This window comes from Alligator sinensis, unplaced genomic scaffold (genome assembly GCF_000455745.1).
Source record: "Alligator sinensis unplaced genomic scaffold, ASM45574v1 scaffold311_1, whole genome shotgun sequence".
In the NCBI taxonomy this organism is placed as follows: domain Eukaryota; kingdom Metazoa; phylum Chordata; order Crocodylia; family Alligatoridae; genus Alligator; species Alligator sinensis.
This window is the reverse complement of record NW_005842355.1, coordinates 268,120-285,984: the sequence shown is the minus strand read 5'-3', so window position 1 is coordinate 285,984 and position 17,865 is coordinate 268,120. Positions and strand designations below refer to the sequence as shown.

Genomic DNA, 17,865 nt, shown 5'->3' with positions numbered 1-17,865 from the left:
GCTCAAGACAGCAGGCATGAAATCACACTGGGCCTGGAGCCCTCAAGCCCAGGACAGCTGTTGAAATGCTAGACTGAGTAGACAGTGGGCTTTTAGGTCCACCCAAGACTAAAGGCCATTCTTGTTCCTCTGGTGAGTGGAAACAGAGTAAAAAAGCTGTAAGCTCTCTTCATTACCAGGAGTGGGGCAGCCACTAGTTGTTTGGGACAACCAAAGATAAACAGGGGAGGAGGAAGTGCAGATCAAGAGTTAATAATTAGGGATTCAGAGGAGGACACAACATGGTAATCCTGATGTTACCCACTGCTTCCTGAAGGCATCTAGAAAGTCAGTAGATATGATCCTAAAGAGCTCTGTCCAGAAGCATGAGGTGTCTAGAGACCAGAACTAGCTGAGTCCCAGTTGCCTGGTGCCTCTCAACCCCCTGCTCAATAGCCAGTAATGTGTACTCAGTTTGCAGGCCCAGGAACTCAGAAATGGCCTGCCCCCATCCCCCTCTGAGTTAGGCTGCCTTGAGGAGCAGTGTGTGCCCGGTATGTGTGTGGGAAGCCTCCCCCCCTCCCTCTGTGGATAGCTTATAATCAGATGTTTGCTGGGCTGCCTGTGCCTCCAGGCTTGCTGTTGCCTAAACTGTCCCTGCTGACTAGTAGATAGGTGCCATTTGCAGAGGGTCTGAAGGAGACTCTTCTCCCCCACCAACCACAATGCAGGCTCCGGGTCACCCAAAGTAAACCTCTTCCCTGGGATAAAGCAATGGCAGAGGTCTCTGATTTCCCTCCCTCAGGTGAGGACAGTTACCTGCAGCCCGGCATTAATGGTAACCACAGGCCCCTTGTCAATGCGTGGCACGATGGTGATGGAGATGGTCTTGGGCTGACTCTGCCGGTCAACCTCAGAGGCATTGGCCAGGATGGTGAAGCTGTCAGCCAGGGCCTTACTGCCATCGTGTGTGTACTGGATGAGCTGCTGCTCCACCTGGGGGTGAGACAGACACCGAGTTCAGGAGCCTGAGAGTGTCTCATTTGCTGAAAGGCTTCTCTGTGGAGCCACCCGTCAGGGGGTCCTGCCTGCTCCCTTGTGCTGCGACACCCAGGCCAGTGGGTGGAAAACTGAGGATTACAGAATCAGACCTCACAGGACTGTCCCCTAGGGCTGTATCCCAGCCCACTGACCCATCTGTGCACAGAGGAGCCCACCTCATTGATGCTGGGAGATGTTCTTTGCCTGGGTCAAAGGCAGGAGGTGATGCTCCATGATCTCTCAACACAGAGAAAACATGTATGACCCTCAGTATTTCCACTGTCTGCTCTGTTTCATGAGCTTCTAACCCACCCTGTATCACTTGGGCCTGATTTTGTGGAGTTACATCACTGGGGGATCAGGATCAAGTGCATGAGTTCTAATCTTGGCGCAGTCCCTTCAAAAGCCCTTTTAGCCATGTATCCCAGCCCCAAGACAGTCGCTTCTGTACCTCATTCCAGGAGAAGAAGTGAAGGTTGCCTTCTTCAGGTCTATCAATATTCTGGATGGTCCCATATTTTGGGGGCTCAAGAATCACAAACTCCACACTCAGCACTGTGATGTAGGCTCTGGGGATGGTCAGGATGTCTGTGGAGAGGACTGTGGAGCCCCCACCCATGATTGTGACATTGTGGACCTCCAGAGGGACTGCAATGGGAAGGACATCCAAGTTCACCACAATCCCCTCCAGGGCATCTGCCCTGCTGGCCATGATGTCCACAGTGAACTGGTCGGTCTGCTCTTCAGGCTTGGAGTGCAGGTAGAGGACCTTGCCTTCGTTGATGTCCTCCTGGGTGAAGGAATGGACAGGGTCCAGACTGGGAGGCTCATCAGAATCGCTGTCATGATACACCATCACCAGGAACCCAGAGTGAGGGTCACTGCTCACTGAGTAGATGATCTCATGAGGTGGGATCTCTTCATGGGTCACCTGTATGTTTGTGTGGGAGGAAGAGGGTGAGAGAAAAAGGGAGAGTTAACACAGAGGCCATTTCATCCTGGGATGGGACAGGCAGCTTGTTCTCACTGGTAATAGGAAGGTTTGTTTAGCAGTCCTCTGGGACTGCTTAATGGAGAAAGGGGATGCCCCTTCCTTAGAGTAACCAATTTTCTATTGGATTATGACCCCTGGCAATTCACAGAGGGCTTAATGTAGGCACACTTGTATTTACACTTCCTTTCTGCTGCTGGGCCCTAGCTCAAAGGGGCTGTAGTGTGAACAGAAATTGGGCCTAACAGGTTCTACAGAGCAAAGCCTAGCAGCTCATGAGGTTACTGCAGAACTTTGCTGTCCCAGATCCTTTAACCAGGAAGGTACATTAAGTCTTGGATAAATAAGATCAAGGCAAGATAACTTCAGAAAGCCCTACTTACCAGCAACTGGTCTTTCTTAATCTCAACTGCTTCCCCTTCGAAGACATATATTCTTTTGTGGTGGATGATGGTCAAGGGAGATGGGTGGTTATCTAGGAACACGGTGACCTCCAGGGTGTCTTCCACAGCCACCTGATTCGCTTCTACAGAAAACTGGAATTCATCTCTAGAGTTCCTGCTGCCATTGTGGTGGTACACTATTTCTGCATTCATCAGGTTCCTTTGGGAGAAGATCCCTGTAGGCTGGCCCCCTCTAAGCACCATCCCCCATCGTGGCGGGGTAGTTATCAGGAACCGGATGTCCTCATCATTTCTTATGTCCATGTTAGTCTCCAGGCTGAGTACAGAGGAGTCAATAGTTCCCTGGCTCCCTTGGTGGATGACTAAGCCAGTGTTGTTGACAATCTGGATGTAGGGGTCCGAGGCTTGTACTTCCAGGACAGCTGTGGTTTGATGGAGGCCATCAGAGACCTGCAGCTGGATCCAGCCTCGGTCAGCCCCTGAGTGGACAAAGAGAATCTTCTTCTTCCTCAAGTCCTCCTGGGTGAAGCGGTAGACCTGGCGACTCCTGTCCTCAATGGAGTGGATGCTACCAAATAGAATGTCTTTCCTCACCAGCACCAGCTGGGCATCTGAGAAACCAGAGTCCACATCCACAAAGGCAATATCATCAGTGGTCAGCAAGCGCTGGCCATTCCGCACTACATTGAAGACCTTGTTCACTACCTGGGTGGGTGCGTGGTCATTGACAGGCTGGATGGAGATTCTAAAGACCCCCCTTACCTCTTCTGCTTCAGGGTCCGTGCTGCCTTCATCCTGCTGGATGGCCACAAAGGGGATATCATCTTCTGTGGTCTCAGAGTCATCGTGCTGATACAGAAGCCTTCTGTGGAGGATGTCTTCATTGGTGAACTCGGTAATGACCTCTTCATTGGCAGGCCAGTTTGGTGATGTCCTCCAGATCAACTTTCCATGAGCTGGCCCTTCAATCACCTCATACATATAGTCCATACTACTTAAGCTCTGTACAAACAGGTGGTCCTTGGAGATGACAGCCTGACCTCCTTCCAGGACAGATAAAAGAACGTTGGTCAGGGCAGGTGCATCTGGGTCCCCCCCAATGCTGATCATGTAGGTATACACTGGGGAATACTGGTCACCAGCAGTGACACGGAACTGGAAGGAGTCCTCAGTCTCTTTAGCATTCCTGACTGTAGCACTGTAGCTGAGTTGTCTTCTCTGCAAGGCCTCTTGGGTAAATCCAAAGCCTTCTGTTAGCCTACTGCCCAGAAGCTCAAGGTTTCCTTTTTTGGGTGCTTGGATTATTTCATAGTAGAAGGAAAGTGGGGTAGCATTTGGATCCTCCAAGGTTGCTTCCAGCTCCCTGGTAGTGATGTTTTTGTGTCGTTTGTTTTTCATCAGCAGGGGCACCATGGTCCTCATCTTGATAGTCGCCCTTTTGATCCTGATGAGGAAAGTGTTGTTTGTTAAGACCTTCTGGCCAACTTGAACCTCGAACCTCAGCTTCTCCATGACATCTTCCAGATGGTGCTCAGGGTCTGTGCTGAAATACTGTACGCGCCCATGCTCAATGTCTTGCTGGTGGAAAGCTTCAACTTTCTTCCACTCCCCTCCCATGCTCCCTTGCTTCTGGATTTCACCATACCAGAGAGGATCTGTGAGGCGATAAATGATGGTTACTCTTTGTTTTACTGCATTGGTCTCTACCGAGAGGTTGGCTGTGGTGATCAGAACAGTGCCTCCTTGAGAGATGAACAGGCCTGTGTTATTGTGTACTTGAATGTCAGGCTCAATGGCAATGACTCTCAAAGCAGCCACTGGGCTCCTGACCATGCCATCACTCACTTGAAAGATGAGCTGTAATGATGGTCCACTCTGGTGGACGTAGACCACATTGCCTGCCTCCAGGTCCCTGCAGGAGAACTCATCAATGGGGACTCCAGGCTGGAAATCATATTCCACATAACCTTCTTCCATTCTCTTGCTGCCAAGCAGCTGGAATTTCAGGTTGTCACAGGATGTGTCATCATCATGTGCCTGGATGATGTCCATGCCCAGGTGCTTCCGTGTGCGCTCCAGAATCACCATGAGGTCCCCATGGGGGAAGAACACTTGTGGGGCATCATTGATGGGGTTGATCATTACTGGGAGCAGGTAAATCTGGCCTTGCCGCAAACAGTCAGGAACCCCCCTCCGGGCAGTGATCGTTACCTCCAGCATCAGCTGGTCCATGGGACTCTCAGAGCCATCATGGACATACTTGACTTTCCGATTCACTACATCCAACAAAGTGAACTTCCTTCTGTTTCTAGAACTGGGTATGTCTAGTTCCAGCTGGCCATGCCTGGGGTCATTTGTGACACTAAAAAGGACCTGAGACTGCCTGATACTGGCACTGTTGAGGTCTATGGTAGGCTGGGTGTGTCGCCATTCTAGAAAGGCTGTGCCTCCTTCAGCAACAATGAGGGGGCTGACATGCAACAGCCTAGTGAGGTTGGCAAAGATGGGAGGGAGGCTAGGGTCAGGGCGGCAAGGTTCCACCACTGGGCCCAGCACTTCGTGCCAGACATCGGGAACTGGGGTTGTGGTTGCTTCATCCTGCTCATATACATTCTCATAGTCCCAGTACTGCTCCTGCTTTCCACAGACTGTTGTTATGCCCTTTGTGACCAGAGCATCTTGCAGGCTCTTCTTTTCCAGGTTTATCCTCAGGTCCTCCAAGCAGCCAATGAATGACCTGTTGACAGAGCTGTCCCCAGAGATGAAAGCAAGTCGGTGTTCCCTCAACCTGTGCAAGGCCTTTTCATTCACACCTCCAATGAAGAGGCTTCCCTGGAGATCAAGATGGCTGTGGATACCCCGGTTGGATGTCCGTGAGCCATAGTAGTCAACAAGGATCTCAAACTTGTACATGTCCACATAGACTTTCACGTAGTGCTGCTGGTCGTCACTGATGTAGAAATTGTTGTGCAGGATGACAGTCCCATTACCTTTTTCAACTACTCCCCTTAAGCGTCCATCAAAGATCTCTAGGTAGATGAAGTCATTGTTCAGCCCTGACTGGTAGATCAGAGGGGCCTGAGTGATACTTGTTGTTATCACAAATTCAATGGTACCTTCTTCTCTTGCGCTCCACCCAGGGAAAGTAATGTAAGAGTGTGGTCCCAGAAAGCTGAAAGGGTCATCAGGCCCAGCAGAGAACTCTGTGCTACACCCTTCCTGAACTCTGTGGAATATTTTGGAGCCATCACCAGATGTCAGGAGAGAAAGAACATCTAGGCCATTGAAGATCACCGTATGGAGGCAGCCTCTGAATGGTGAGGTGGACCTTGAGAGGTATGGCAGCTCCAGGGTCCCAGCCCCACCTATGTAGAGACCATATTGAATGTCTAACAGGTGTAGGGGTCCTCGGATCTCCACAGAGGTGTTAAAGAGGCCATCCACAATCAGAGTCATCTGACCATCACTGACCAACAGCTCAGCACTGTGGATAACTAAGTTATTGAGCTGCAGGCTTGCTGGAGAGTTGACCATTATCTTCTCTGAGCCCAGCTGTAGTCGAACCTGCAATGAAAGAAGACAAGTGGAGTTGGAAGCTTGGCATGTGCATGGCATTCTCTGGGAAAGGCAAGGAAAGGGAGTAAGGCCAGGGCTAGGGAGTTCTTATGCCATAGTGATCCCCAGCTCCCAGAACCTCCTTCAGGCAATGGTTCACTAGATGCAAGTCACAGCAGCCCAAAGGCCACTCTAAATGAAGTCTCCCATTCCTTTTCTCTGACCTCCCCTCTGGTTCTGCAAAGAGTACAACTCAGTAGGACAGGAACATTAGTGCCTTTTTCTTCATCCATTATAAAGATTCAGCCTTTACAATATTAGCTGTGCTCCTCTTCTATAAACTTAGCCCTGCAGAAAATGTAAAGGGTGTCTAGGAAGAAAACACTAGACATAATGGTGGGAATGTGCCCTCATCTACTCTATGTTCCCCTCAGTCAAATGTGAACTTCCTTGGTGTGGTGTAAATGTGCTGAACTCCATCCCAGTCCACAGAGGTGCCAAGAGAGGCTTTGGTCCAAGGCTGCAAAAGCAACATTAAGCTGGTTGCTTTGCACACTTGGCCTATTTCTGGTGATTCACTGATGTGATGGCAGACTGGTTTTAAAGCATCTTTTGTCATAGTTCTAGACCAGTGGTTCTCAAGGCCCCCATCAGAAAATGCCAGTTCTTCATTTTCACTTGGTTTTTTACTCCAGAAAAAAATAACAGAACAATTCTGTTGCAAAGAACTCAGAAAGACCATGGCAGGTCAGAATTTTTGACACTATGAATTCCTATTTGAAATTTATGTATTTATTTTGTGAAACGTGCACATGTTGACCGCAACACCCTGTTGAGAATCACTTATCTAGGGGCATGAGGTCAAGCCTTGCTCAGCCCTTGTGCCCAGCCCCATTTGACCCAACTGTAAGTAAGTATCTGGCTTTTTGGGCTGGGAAGTCAGAAAAAGACTGATGTGAATGTAACCCTGTCACCCCCTGGCATGCCATTGTCTATCACTGTTGTGCCACACTAGTTCAATAGGCCTACTGGGCTAGTAGGATCATGGCTGACTGAGGCTGAGGTAGGCAAAGACATATTAAGCACCAGATTTAAGGAGGGGGAATAGGACTAGGAAATACTGTACCTCTTAACTGGGCAGTCTTCATGCTGCATTGATTTTGTTTCTGAAGCAGACACACAGCATAAGCCCCATGTAAAAACTCAGGATTTGCTAACAGTTATCTCACAGTGAACTCAGCTGTTTCTTCCCCATGCTTAAAATGGATGGTATCTTGGAGCTGTGTGGATGGTCTCCCTTGACATGTTCAGGGTTTTCAGTGGCCAGTGCTGTGAATGTGTGTACATGTGCTCACAGTATGAGTAATTCACACCTAGGGAGTTCTCTGCCACTTGTAACTGTGATATCTAGAGATCTGTCCATTAATTAAGCAGGTCTATGGAGCTCATTATGTAGCGTGCATTGTCTTTCTGCCCATGCATCTAGGTACAGTCATGTGAAGTGAGAATCCATCCTATGTCCCTGTGCAGGCTATCTGGACCATAGGTCTGGGCATGCAGAGGTAACTGGACACCTGCTACTCCCCACCTCAAGGAAGGTAGGTAGGGCATGTGTGTTGGTTGCGGAAAGGGGTATAAGAAGCCATCATTCCTTCCCTGTGATATTTCCATGGTCTGTGACCCAAGGTTCTCTGTCTCTTTCTATCCAAAAACACTTATCTCTTCATCTAGAAACACTTCCTAAGCCCTCTGTAGGTTTTGTGCCCGTTTCTTGGAGGTCTTTCCTGTGGTCTCCCATCCCATCGCTGGGCCTGGGAGATCATTGGAGAGGGTAGGCAAGAACGTCTGTGTACGGTGGGAGTGAGGAGCCTCCTTCTTCTCTTCCTCTCTCTCCCACCAAAGAGGAGCTTAGCCATCTGATGAATCTTCACTTTGGGCTCCTGCCTGTCTCCCTTCCTGTCTGCTGCTCTCGTTTCTGAGGACCTGGCCTGTTCCGGCTCCTTAACCATTGCTCTCCCCCCTGCTGCAAGGGAAATAGCAGGCTTTGTCTTCTCGGACGGAACAGTCTCCCCACAAAGAGCAGCCTTGGAGTCTGGGTAATAGAGGGTTGGAGGACAGGACCTGAAGGGCCAGTCGAGTGGACTCTCTTCTGACAGATGGCTTGCATTAGAGAAACCTAGAATCATCCACCCCACAGAGCTGCCTGCCAGACACTTTAGTTATGTGGTCTGTGAGACTGCCCGGGGAGGCTTTCTTGGGACTTGAGAAATGTCGGGGAACAGTATATGTGTAGAGGACTCTCCTGGTACTGTTCCTCTGTGACAGACACTGATAGCAGAACCATATGTTCCAGCTCACTCAGATGGCCCATCTGACCCTGGTTCCTCCTGGGGTCAGGGAGAGGTTTCTGTGCAAGGGGAGGCTGATGAGTGACAGCCCTTCACTTTTCTGGATTCTCCTCCTCTGCCCTGTCACTCATTGACTATAAACAAGGCATCAGCTATCATAGATTCATAGACTGTAAGGCCAGAAGGGACCTCGGAAGATCATTGGGTCCAGCCCCCTGCACCCAGCAAGAAAGAAAACTGGGGGTCGGGTGACCCCAGCAAAGTGCCTGTCCAGTCTCCTCTTGAAGATTTCCAGAGCAGGTGATTGCACCACCTCTGGAGGGAGCTTATTCCACAGTCTGGACACCCTGACCCTTGGGCCCACCTGGCATCTAGAAGGCAGGGTGTGGGTGCAACACTGGTTGTACATGGGTCAGTAGGATTAAAAGGTGTCATAGGTGGGTAAAATAGTCGATCCTGCAGCCTTAAGGGTTTAGGGTAAAAGGGAGCCTGTTGGCATTGTCTCTGCCATGCTTTGGCCTGTGGTAGATCTCCTGATGTGGAGCCAGGATTAGTGCAGAAGGCCAATAAGAAAACATCTGTGGGGGTTATCACAGATGGTGCCCTAAGCTGTCAACACAGCAGTCACATGTGTGCTACAGGCCATGGCTCACCAACCTTTCTGAAGTTTGCCTAGTCAAAGCTGAACTTGGCCCTGAGCTGGTGGTTTCCATGGCTTCCTTCTGAACCCCTGTCTCTCCTATTAGCTGCCCTTTACCTTAGAATACTCCAAACTTCCATAGGTGGTCTGACTGTCAGGGGAGTCAGATACCTGTATCTACATCTTCCATTTAGGGCCCTAGAACTTGGGGTGGAGGTGGGGGAGGGGAAGGGTATTCTATGATAGCACCATTGCCCTAAAAATGTACAGCTTGGTGGCAGTCACTACCCACATCACACTGTCAGGCCCAGAGCAGTCTGCTCGCAGGTTCCTCACTGGGCTTCACGCTGAGCACCAAACCCAGCCTGGGAGTAAGCAGGTTTCCCTTGTGACCTCAGTGGGACAAAGCCTGCCTTGTCTAAGTCCAAATGTGGCCAGGAGGCTTGGTATCCCTGCTGGAGAAAGAAAAGAGCCTTCCTGACCTGTAGGATGCCGGATTGCAGCTCCATCAGGAGGTAGTCAGCCTGTCCAGCAGCCAGGAAGAGGAGACCATTGTGCTGACTTGTGTAGAACTGGAGGCGGAGATGAACTGTGCTGTATGCATCCACTGAGGGCACCTCCACAAAGCTGTCTCCAAAGAAAGAAGCTGGGGGAAAGAGATAAGGTTATGGGCTTGGGTGCCTACAAAGGGAGGAAGCGTGTTCCCCTGGACTGACATTCAGGAAACGGGGACTCTATTCCCAGTCCTGCCACTGACCTGCTGGGTGCACTGCTCGGGTGCACTTCCCCTCCCACCTCCCGTCTGCCTTGTCTGTTTGGAGTGTAACGTCTCTGATGGCAGGAACTAGCCCCAAACATGCAGACTGAGTGGGGCCATGAGAACTGCAGCCCTGATCTCACCTGTAGGGCCCACAGATAGAAATAAACAGTATTCATAGATTCATAGATGTTAGGGTCGGAAGGGACCTCAATAGATCATCGAGTCCGACCCCCTGCATAGGCAGGGAAGAGTGCTGGGTCTAGATGCAGTATTGATGGTGAGAGGCTACAAAACCAGCTCTGGCCAAGCAGGGTGAAGGGGCCTGTGGGACTGAAGCCAGTTCCTGTGCAGGGCAGTGCAGAGGAACCACTGTCTGCAGGAACTCCACTGTCTTGGTAATTTGTGTTATGTTTTTTATAGGGCTGTGTTGTTTTTAACTTCCAGGGTCCACTTATATGGGGTCAAATTAATAAGAGATTTTAGCTCCCTGTAATTTTTCTGTCATCCCAGAACTGAAATCCAGTAACCTCTACAGCTCCTTTGTTATTTCATCTCCTGGTGGTGTTAAAAAAGCTAATGAAAAGCAAATGCGAGGCCAGGAAGCTGCACAGACCCCTCATGGGCGCTAGGTGGGGTAGCAGGTCAGCAGGTTGGCAGTACATTCCCCAGCCTTCCTGACCAGCATAATAAAATCTCTGTCTCTGCCTTTGGTGAGCCATATATCTAGCAAATACCCAGGTGGGTGTCATTCAAAGAGCTTCTTTCTCAGGGGTCTGTTGTTAGTGTCACCTCAAGGAGCTGTTGGGCTTGGACTTCAGCACATTTCCCACTGCAGAAATGCATTGCAAGTAGCAAATCTGGACTCTTAGCTAAGCAAAGAGAGCATCATTTGGCATCTGCAGCTCATGAAAAGACAAGGAAAACCCTCCAAACTAATCCTTTCCAGTTCCCATGTGTCCCTTTATGGCAGGGCTTCATAGAGCTGTCATAAAAATGAAGAAGGTTGTGCTTTTCAGAGCCCAGATAGTGTGTTAATTGTTTTTGAGAGAATTTTTCCCTGTCATCATTGCACAAGAGCAGGTTTGTTAGTTCCAGTGGTCTGGCCACGTTCCAGTTTAGAGGAATAATCATTAGAGATGGAAAAAACTCATTAGGCCATCAAATCTATCCCACAGCAAGGAAGGGTAGAGTCTTCTGACAGCGACCATACTACATATCAGGCCAGACCATTACCTAGTATCTTACTGTAACTCAGTTTAAGTTACTACAATTGTACTGTTTTATTCCAGCGGTGGATCTTGGCCCGCTGAACTTGTGAGAGATGGGAATATGTTGAATCTGCATTTGTGAATCCAAAGTTATTTTTTGTTGAATCTGCTATTGCATGTACAGTTTTACTTCACGTTCACAATATAGTCTGCTCCTGCCAGTCTGGCAGTACTCTTCCAACGTTTGTGGCTGGTGTCATTATTTATGAGTGGCTTGAACAAACAACAGAACTGCAGTTCATTTTAAGCACAGGGTAAATCTACAATATGCAAAACTGCAGATTCAGATGGATACCGTAATCTTCCTGGCTTTCTCTTTAAGATGCTGTTGCTGTGCATTGTTGAACTTCAACTCAAAGGTGGCTGCTTTTCAGTCCAGGGCAGGGCTGGATTAACACATAGGCAAACTAGGCACATGCCTAGGGCCCTAAGGGAGGAAGGGGCCTAGCTGTGCTTATTTTACATATTATAATTATTGAGTGAAAAAAGTAATATACATATACAGTATTAAATAGGGGGACACTAATTTGTTTGCCTAGGAACCACTAAAGGGTTAATCTGGCCCTGGTCCTGGGGAAATTATTCTTGCATTTGTGTATGTGTAAAACACCGAGAACTACACTGCTAAAAGTGAAGCATTCAGAAGCTAGTAAATGCTAGAAATTGAAGTCCTCAGAAATGTATATGATCACATTGCATCATATATCATAATGCATATATACAAAAGGGAAAAATTAAAGTTTCATGAATAACTATAATGCTGGCATTTCCTCACTTTACTTACTTAAATTTTACATTTTTAAGTGGTTTTATGTATGCATGTAGATACACACACATGCATGCACACATTGCACATAGTGTATGTTATATAGAACACATAAAACAAATTAACACATTACCTTATATAAACACTGTGTTAATTTGAATTTGGGATTGCTGCTATGTATGCGCATTAAGGAAAACAACAGTTAAAATCCGTAAACCAGCTGTTCCTAAATCTGGAGCTCACAATCTCAAGTGGGATCATGGCACTCAACAATAGGCACTTGACAAGGCTCACAGAAAATCAGCTGTGGAAGTGGGGCTTGCAGTGGAGGTTCAGTCATGAGCCCAGAAGGAGATCAACAGAGGAAGAATCTGGGAAAATGCTGCCATAACTGCTTAAAACAGGAGTCAGCAACCCCTGATGTGTGCTAGAGCATGGTGCATTAAGTCATTTTGCTTGGCATACCACAGCCAGCCTGGGCCCTGGGTAGGCCCCTGTCACTGCCCAGTCAAGGTTACAGGGTTTTTTGGCACTCTGCTCAAAAACATTGCCGACCCTTGGCTTAAAAGTAAGGAAGGGAACAGTTATGGGTAAGTAGGTAGATCTGAAGATGCAGTCACAATCCAGAAAGTCTCCTAAGTTAACTGTACATGTGTGAAATAAAGCACTCTATTTCAAAAGTTCCCATATATCCCTGCCCAACTTAAAAAACACTGGTGAGACATCCTATTATACTCAAATCACCTACCATCACACAACACTACCCATCTGTCATGAGCCCCACCACAGGCCCCTTATCCATCCCTCATGTACAAAGCAGAGATTCAACTCTCTCCAGTCCTAGCAGCACTTTGTAATCAAAATGCTGCAATACATCATGCCGTCAAGGCATATCCTTTGAGCCCTTGGCTTATGAAGCCAAGATTTTCAAACCTAAACTATCTAGAGTTAAGTACCTATTAGGCACTAATTTAAAGTGGTCTGGCTTTCAGAGGTGCTGAGATATGCCTATCTTCCTCCTCCTACTCCACCTCATGCTACAGGTATAAGATGAGGTCATAAAGGAGCCACTAGATCAGCCCCAGGTTATGCCTGTATGGGTGAAATTGCCTGGACACTGGTTGTGACCAGGGTCAAATGTCCTCAGTGGAGTTACCGCTTGATTTACACAAGTGTAAATGAGAAGATAACCTATTTCACAACTTGAAATTTATTTTACTTCAAATAGCTCCTAAGTGTATCAGCTGCCTTCAGGCATTTGATTGTAGGGATTCCACTCTTACATCCAGGTGACTGCATTGTACACGACATGTTTGCTTCTCTTAAGAACTTTGGAAGCTTTCTTGCTTGACTTCTTGTGTTGAGGTTGAGGCCAATTATCTCTGTGGCTGCAACTGATGGCTTCTAGAACTGACAGGGAATTAGTCAGGTTTATCTCCTGCAGGTACAATTTGCTAATACAGGTTGTATAGCAAATGGACCACAAATACAGTGATTAGGCAGCGCTGGAACTGCATCTGCAAGGGATGATTTGAAATTACCCCTTGTTGGCAAGGTTACAGGTTACAGCCTTGATGCTGGTAAAGGCAGGACTCCTGTCTCTCTGTCTTTTCACATTTTCTTTCTGATTCAGACTCTGGCCTCCTTGATTTTTATCTAAACCTTGCTCTTCTGAGAAGCCCTGAGAAGAGTACAGTTCTATTTCTACATCTTACTTTACCCTATAAAGGAGATCACCTTCTGATCTCCAAAAGGGTGTTCTGAATTCCAGTCCTTAGGAACATCCCAGTGACTTCAGTGAGAGAGAGGTCTCCCTGATATTATTTAGCTGTGTGAGCAATGCTTGCATTCATCTGCCAAAGGGGTACGGCCCATGGATTTCTCTTTGAGATTTACATATGGGCAAGAAGGAGCGTAGCTCTGCTGAATTCTGGCAGGGCAGTGAGATCTGCATGTTAGTGCTGGTCCTCCCTTCCAAACTGTCCCTCCTGTTTAACTCTAGGCACAGCTGCCAGCACATATTATGAGCCCGCTCATTTCCTGGTTGTTATACATGTACTTGGCATGTGTCAGGTTGGAATCCTAGTTCTTTTTGACTAAGCACAAGGATGAATCACAAAAGTCTTGATTTTATCCACTGAGATGTTGAAGGTCACTGTCCTCCTCTGAACTGATCCATCACTCCAATAGCTTTTTGTTTAGTATAATAAAAGATCTGCGTCTTTCTAACATGACTGCCCCCGAGTGCTTTGGACCTAGCTTGGGAAACTCCACAAGGTGCTGCATAGTGTTGCATAGGTGTATGCTGAGTGAGAAGAACCTTCACTTTCCACCCTGCGCCTGTCTTCTCTATGTAGGTGGTGAGTTCTTTGCTGCAGAGGTGGCCTCTCCATATGTGTTTGTACAGCCCCTAGCATCTTAGGGTCCTAGTTTAGGTTGACGTCTGTGGTTCCAACTGCAGTACAAATAATAATAAATAGGGTACGGAGTTCAACTTCTGGTTCTTGACATGATTAATCAGAGTTATAGGTTTCAAGACCAGAAGAGACTATAATCATCCAGCCTGAACTTCTGCATAACAAAGTTGACAGGACCTCATCCAGCAATTCCTGCAGCATGTACATTTTGTCCCACCTCAATTACCCCTGATGTTGCCAGAGAAGCTGTCCTATTTTCCTTCCAAAACTTATGTATAAAGTGCTGATACAAGATAGCTGACTATGGAGATCTGCATTTCACTGGTGGATGAGCAACCCTTATACAAGCTGCAAACTGCTTTGGGATTCTTCCATGAGAAATGAACTATATAAATGTGAGTTACTGCTATTTGTCTCCCTGCGAACCCTGGTTTATTTCAGCTTTGCTCTCTTTCTCATTTCTCCAGCCAAGTCAGGGAGGGAATTATATCCGGAGACAGCAGACTTCCATTGCAGACATTGTTTTGAGCAGGGCCTTTAACTTTAATGTTTCTAGTTTAAAACAAAGTGAAGAGGATGCTGAGGTTTGGAGATGCAGGTGGAAACAAGTTGTTTGTACTAAATGTTCCAGCTGAAAGTTGGATTTCTTTTTAAAGTGTCTAGAGTTTAAGGGGAGATTTTTAGACAAAAATAGCTGTTGCTCTTATATTTTATGTTTTTCTTAAACCCTCAGCTCTTGGAGTCATGTTATTACATGAAAAATCTCAGCTTTTTTCAAACACTTATACCCATGCTTCTAGTCCTCATGCTTGCAGAGAAGTTGCAAATGTGACTCTGTGGCTATGTTTTTCAGATTCTGTGATAGTTAAGGCAATCTCATGTGACTTGAGGGGCCTGGCTCATCATTTTTGTACATTTAAGGTTGAAAGTCAGGTGGTGTGAGGGAACAGATTTTCTTGGGCACCTCAGTACAGTCCTATTCCATCCTGCTCAAGTTCCAGAAAAAAATATTAACTCATCTACTTCTGTAACTCACTGTCAATTTAGCCTTCAGATTATGTCTCAAAAATGCCTTGTGGAGGAAGAGAACTCCCCATCTTTTACATTAACAGTTTTACAGCGACTCAAGCTGGGTGAAATGGGACTGTACTTAGGTGGCTAAATCCACTTAGGTCTCTAATAGGTGGAACAAAATCAGACCCTAGGTGTATAGCTGTCATTTGTTCCTTTGGGAATTTCTCTTGTATCATGCATAAAACTGTAGGCTCCTAGCAGTGCCTGAAGCCAGGCATGGTACAAGAACTTGAGGCTTTGTGCAAAACCTCTGCCGTTACACTGCCCTCTAAACATGCAATTTGCCCTGTCCTGCTGCTCCAGGCCAGGGTCAACAGATGCATCCTAAGCCTGACTTGCACAATTGCTTTTCTAGCACTGGGTTTTCTAGAAGCTCTGGCAATGCACATTTGTACAATCCAGGGCCCTCACTTCAGTCCTGATTTACAGTGCCCTGTGCCCTTCCAATCCTAGACTCTCTACAGCTCTACAAGTCCTGAGCTGAAACATGCTGTACTGTTCCAGTCCAGGGCTTTGTCAGTCCTTATCTTAGCCCTGACCTGCACCTCCTTCCCAGTGCAATATTGGCCACCCACACAGCTCTGCTAGAACATCTTGCTCCTGAGGCACTGAACCCTGGTAGTGTGAATCTTAGGCTGTCCCTGAGAAGTGCTGAATAGTGGCACAGGTAGTGTCTAGCAGGCACAAAGCTTGAGCCCTGTCCTCCACTGCTGGATTTGAGGATTCATGGTCCTATTTGTGCGTACATTTTTTACTGCGGTGGAGTAGGGAAGGGTCTTCTCATACACCTTTAAAGGGCCAGTGTCACTGGAATACAGATGCTAAGCTGGGAGCAGCCAGGGCTCCTGAAGTTCATAAAAGTTTGTGTAATTAGTTTAGGAGATGCTAGCTAAGAGGAGTTGGCTGCTATAATCAGCTCTGCCTTTATTAGCCTGATATGACAGAAAGGACAATGATCTTGGCACAATAACTTGTTTTCCATTTTATAAATAAGAGCTTCAGGGCTTGGGAGCAGGCACTGTCTTTTCTTATATGGCTCCACTGCACCTGGCAGCATGACATTTTAATCCCAGCCTGGGGCCTCAGGGACTACTGCAGCCAATTAGTAATAAGTGTCTCTGATTTAAGGGATTAGCTGGTTGTGACACTGAGGAGGAAAAAAAAAAAGGTTGTGACACTGCGATGCAGTCTCTAATAGTGTCCTGCCACAAACCCAGTCAGCCTTCCCAGTCTGAATTTTGGGGTGTCCTTGAGACCAGGGCTAATGCAGCCATTATACTGTCACACTTATCAACTGGTAACCTACACCTGGGGAAATGTAGGGAGACTAGACACGAGACTGGAAGAGACCTCCTAAGACACTGAACCCAGTCCCCAGGTGGTTTCTGCCTGTTACACATGATCAAGACCCTGATAATTTTGCTGGCTACACTTTCCCCCTATCTGAGGTTCTCATATGGATCCTGTCATCATGGTTCATCTTCTTTAATGCACTTATCCTCACCACCCACTGTGAGGCTATTATCCCCAGTGTTTTGAGGGGGAGCTGAGGCACAAGAGGCTTAATCAGGCCATAGAGGTTTGTGGCAGGGGAGTGAGTTGAATCCAGGGCCAGCTAGTGCTTTAATCAGCAGAGCATCCTGCCTGTCTCTTTTCCTCTTCTGTCATGGGGTTGCCAAGCTAACTGATGCTCCTGTGACCCAGATGCTCCAGCCCTGCCTTCCCTTCTGCTCCTGTAGGATCAGCCCCACAGGCATGCAGCCTACCACAGCAAACACTTACCCCTGGGGCAAATGCAGTGAGTGCACTTACCCCTGGGGCACTTCAGTGTTCATTGCTGCCTGCTGATGGCTGTGAATGGGCCCCCACCTTCTGGGCTGAGGGCCTCAACAGTCATGTCCTCCACTGTTGGTGGTGGTTATCTCCTTGATGCTCAGTCATTGAGCTAAAAATACCTCCCGCACCCAACTCCAAATGTCGCTCAGGAAATGACTCTCCTCTGCTTTGCCAGAACGAGAGACTGAGGGAGAGAAAGGCGTTCATAGAGCAGCAAGACGCCTCAGTCACAATTTCCGAGTGCCCGGCCAGCAGTCAGTAGATTATAGGCTGCTGTTCTGATTCTTCTTAACTGGCCTCTCAGTAGTATCCTGCCCTACATCGTAATTCTCCTTGGGTGAAGACCAACAAGAGGAGGCTCTGTGCGCCGGCGCTACCCCGGGGCACCCACAGGAAGCTGGTGATGAACATGTATGCAGCATAAGAGCTCTCAATGGGACAATTCAGGAAGAGCCTGGAAAGTGTTGGCTGCCACTCATCCCTCCTTCCTTTCTTCCTCTTTCATTGCTTAAAAAACAAATTATTTTTGGCCTCTCTATTTTCTGAATAGCTATTTTTGCTGCTGAGGGGCTCTCCCACCCTTGGCCTCGCAGGCAACACTGTTTGTCCCAGCTACTGTCCCAACAAACACTCCCGCAAGGCAATGTGCTTCACAGAGCTGGTATCTTTGCCAAGCCAAGCCTGTTTCCACAGGACCTCTCTAGCTGTTCTTTGCCTGGTGTATTACAACTCCCCACGCCTTTGAAATAGAGACTTCAGACCAGCCTATAATAGGTCAAGAAATCA

At 47.7% G+C, this 17,865-nt stretch overlaps 1 protein-coding gene across 1 annotated transcript in view; it reads right to left on the bottom strand.

Moving 5' to 3' along the window:
- Window positions 1–17,865, bottom strand: part of CSPG4 (chondroitin sulfate proteoglycan 4) — a 74,941-nt gene that overhangs the window by 20,055 nt on the left and 37,021 nt on the right. Inside the window, exons 2-5 of the mRNA XM_006029075.3 lie at window positions 9,441–9,604; window positions 2,395–5,979; window positions 1,472–1,951; window positions 799–975 (exon numbers count right to left, since the gene is read on the bottom strand). Coding sequence (XP_006029137.1) covers window positions 799–975; window positions 1,472–1,951; window positions 2,395–5,979; window positions 9,441–9,604 — 4,406 coding nt within the window. The remainder of the gene's footprint in view (window positions 1–798; window positions 976–1,471; window positions 1,952–2,394; window positions 5,980–9,440; window positions 9,605–17,865) is intronic.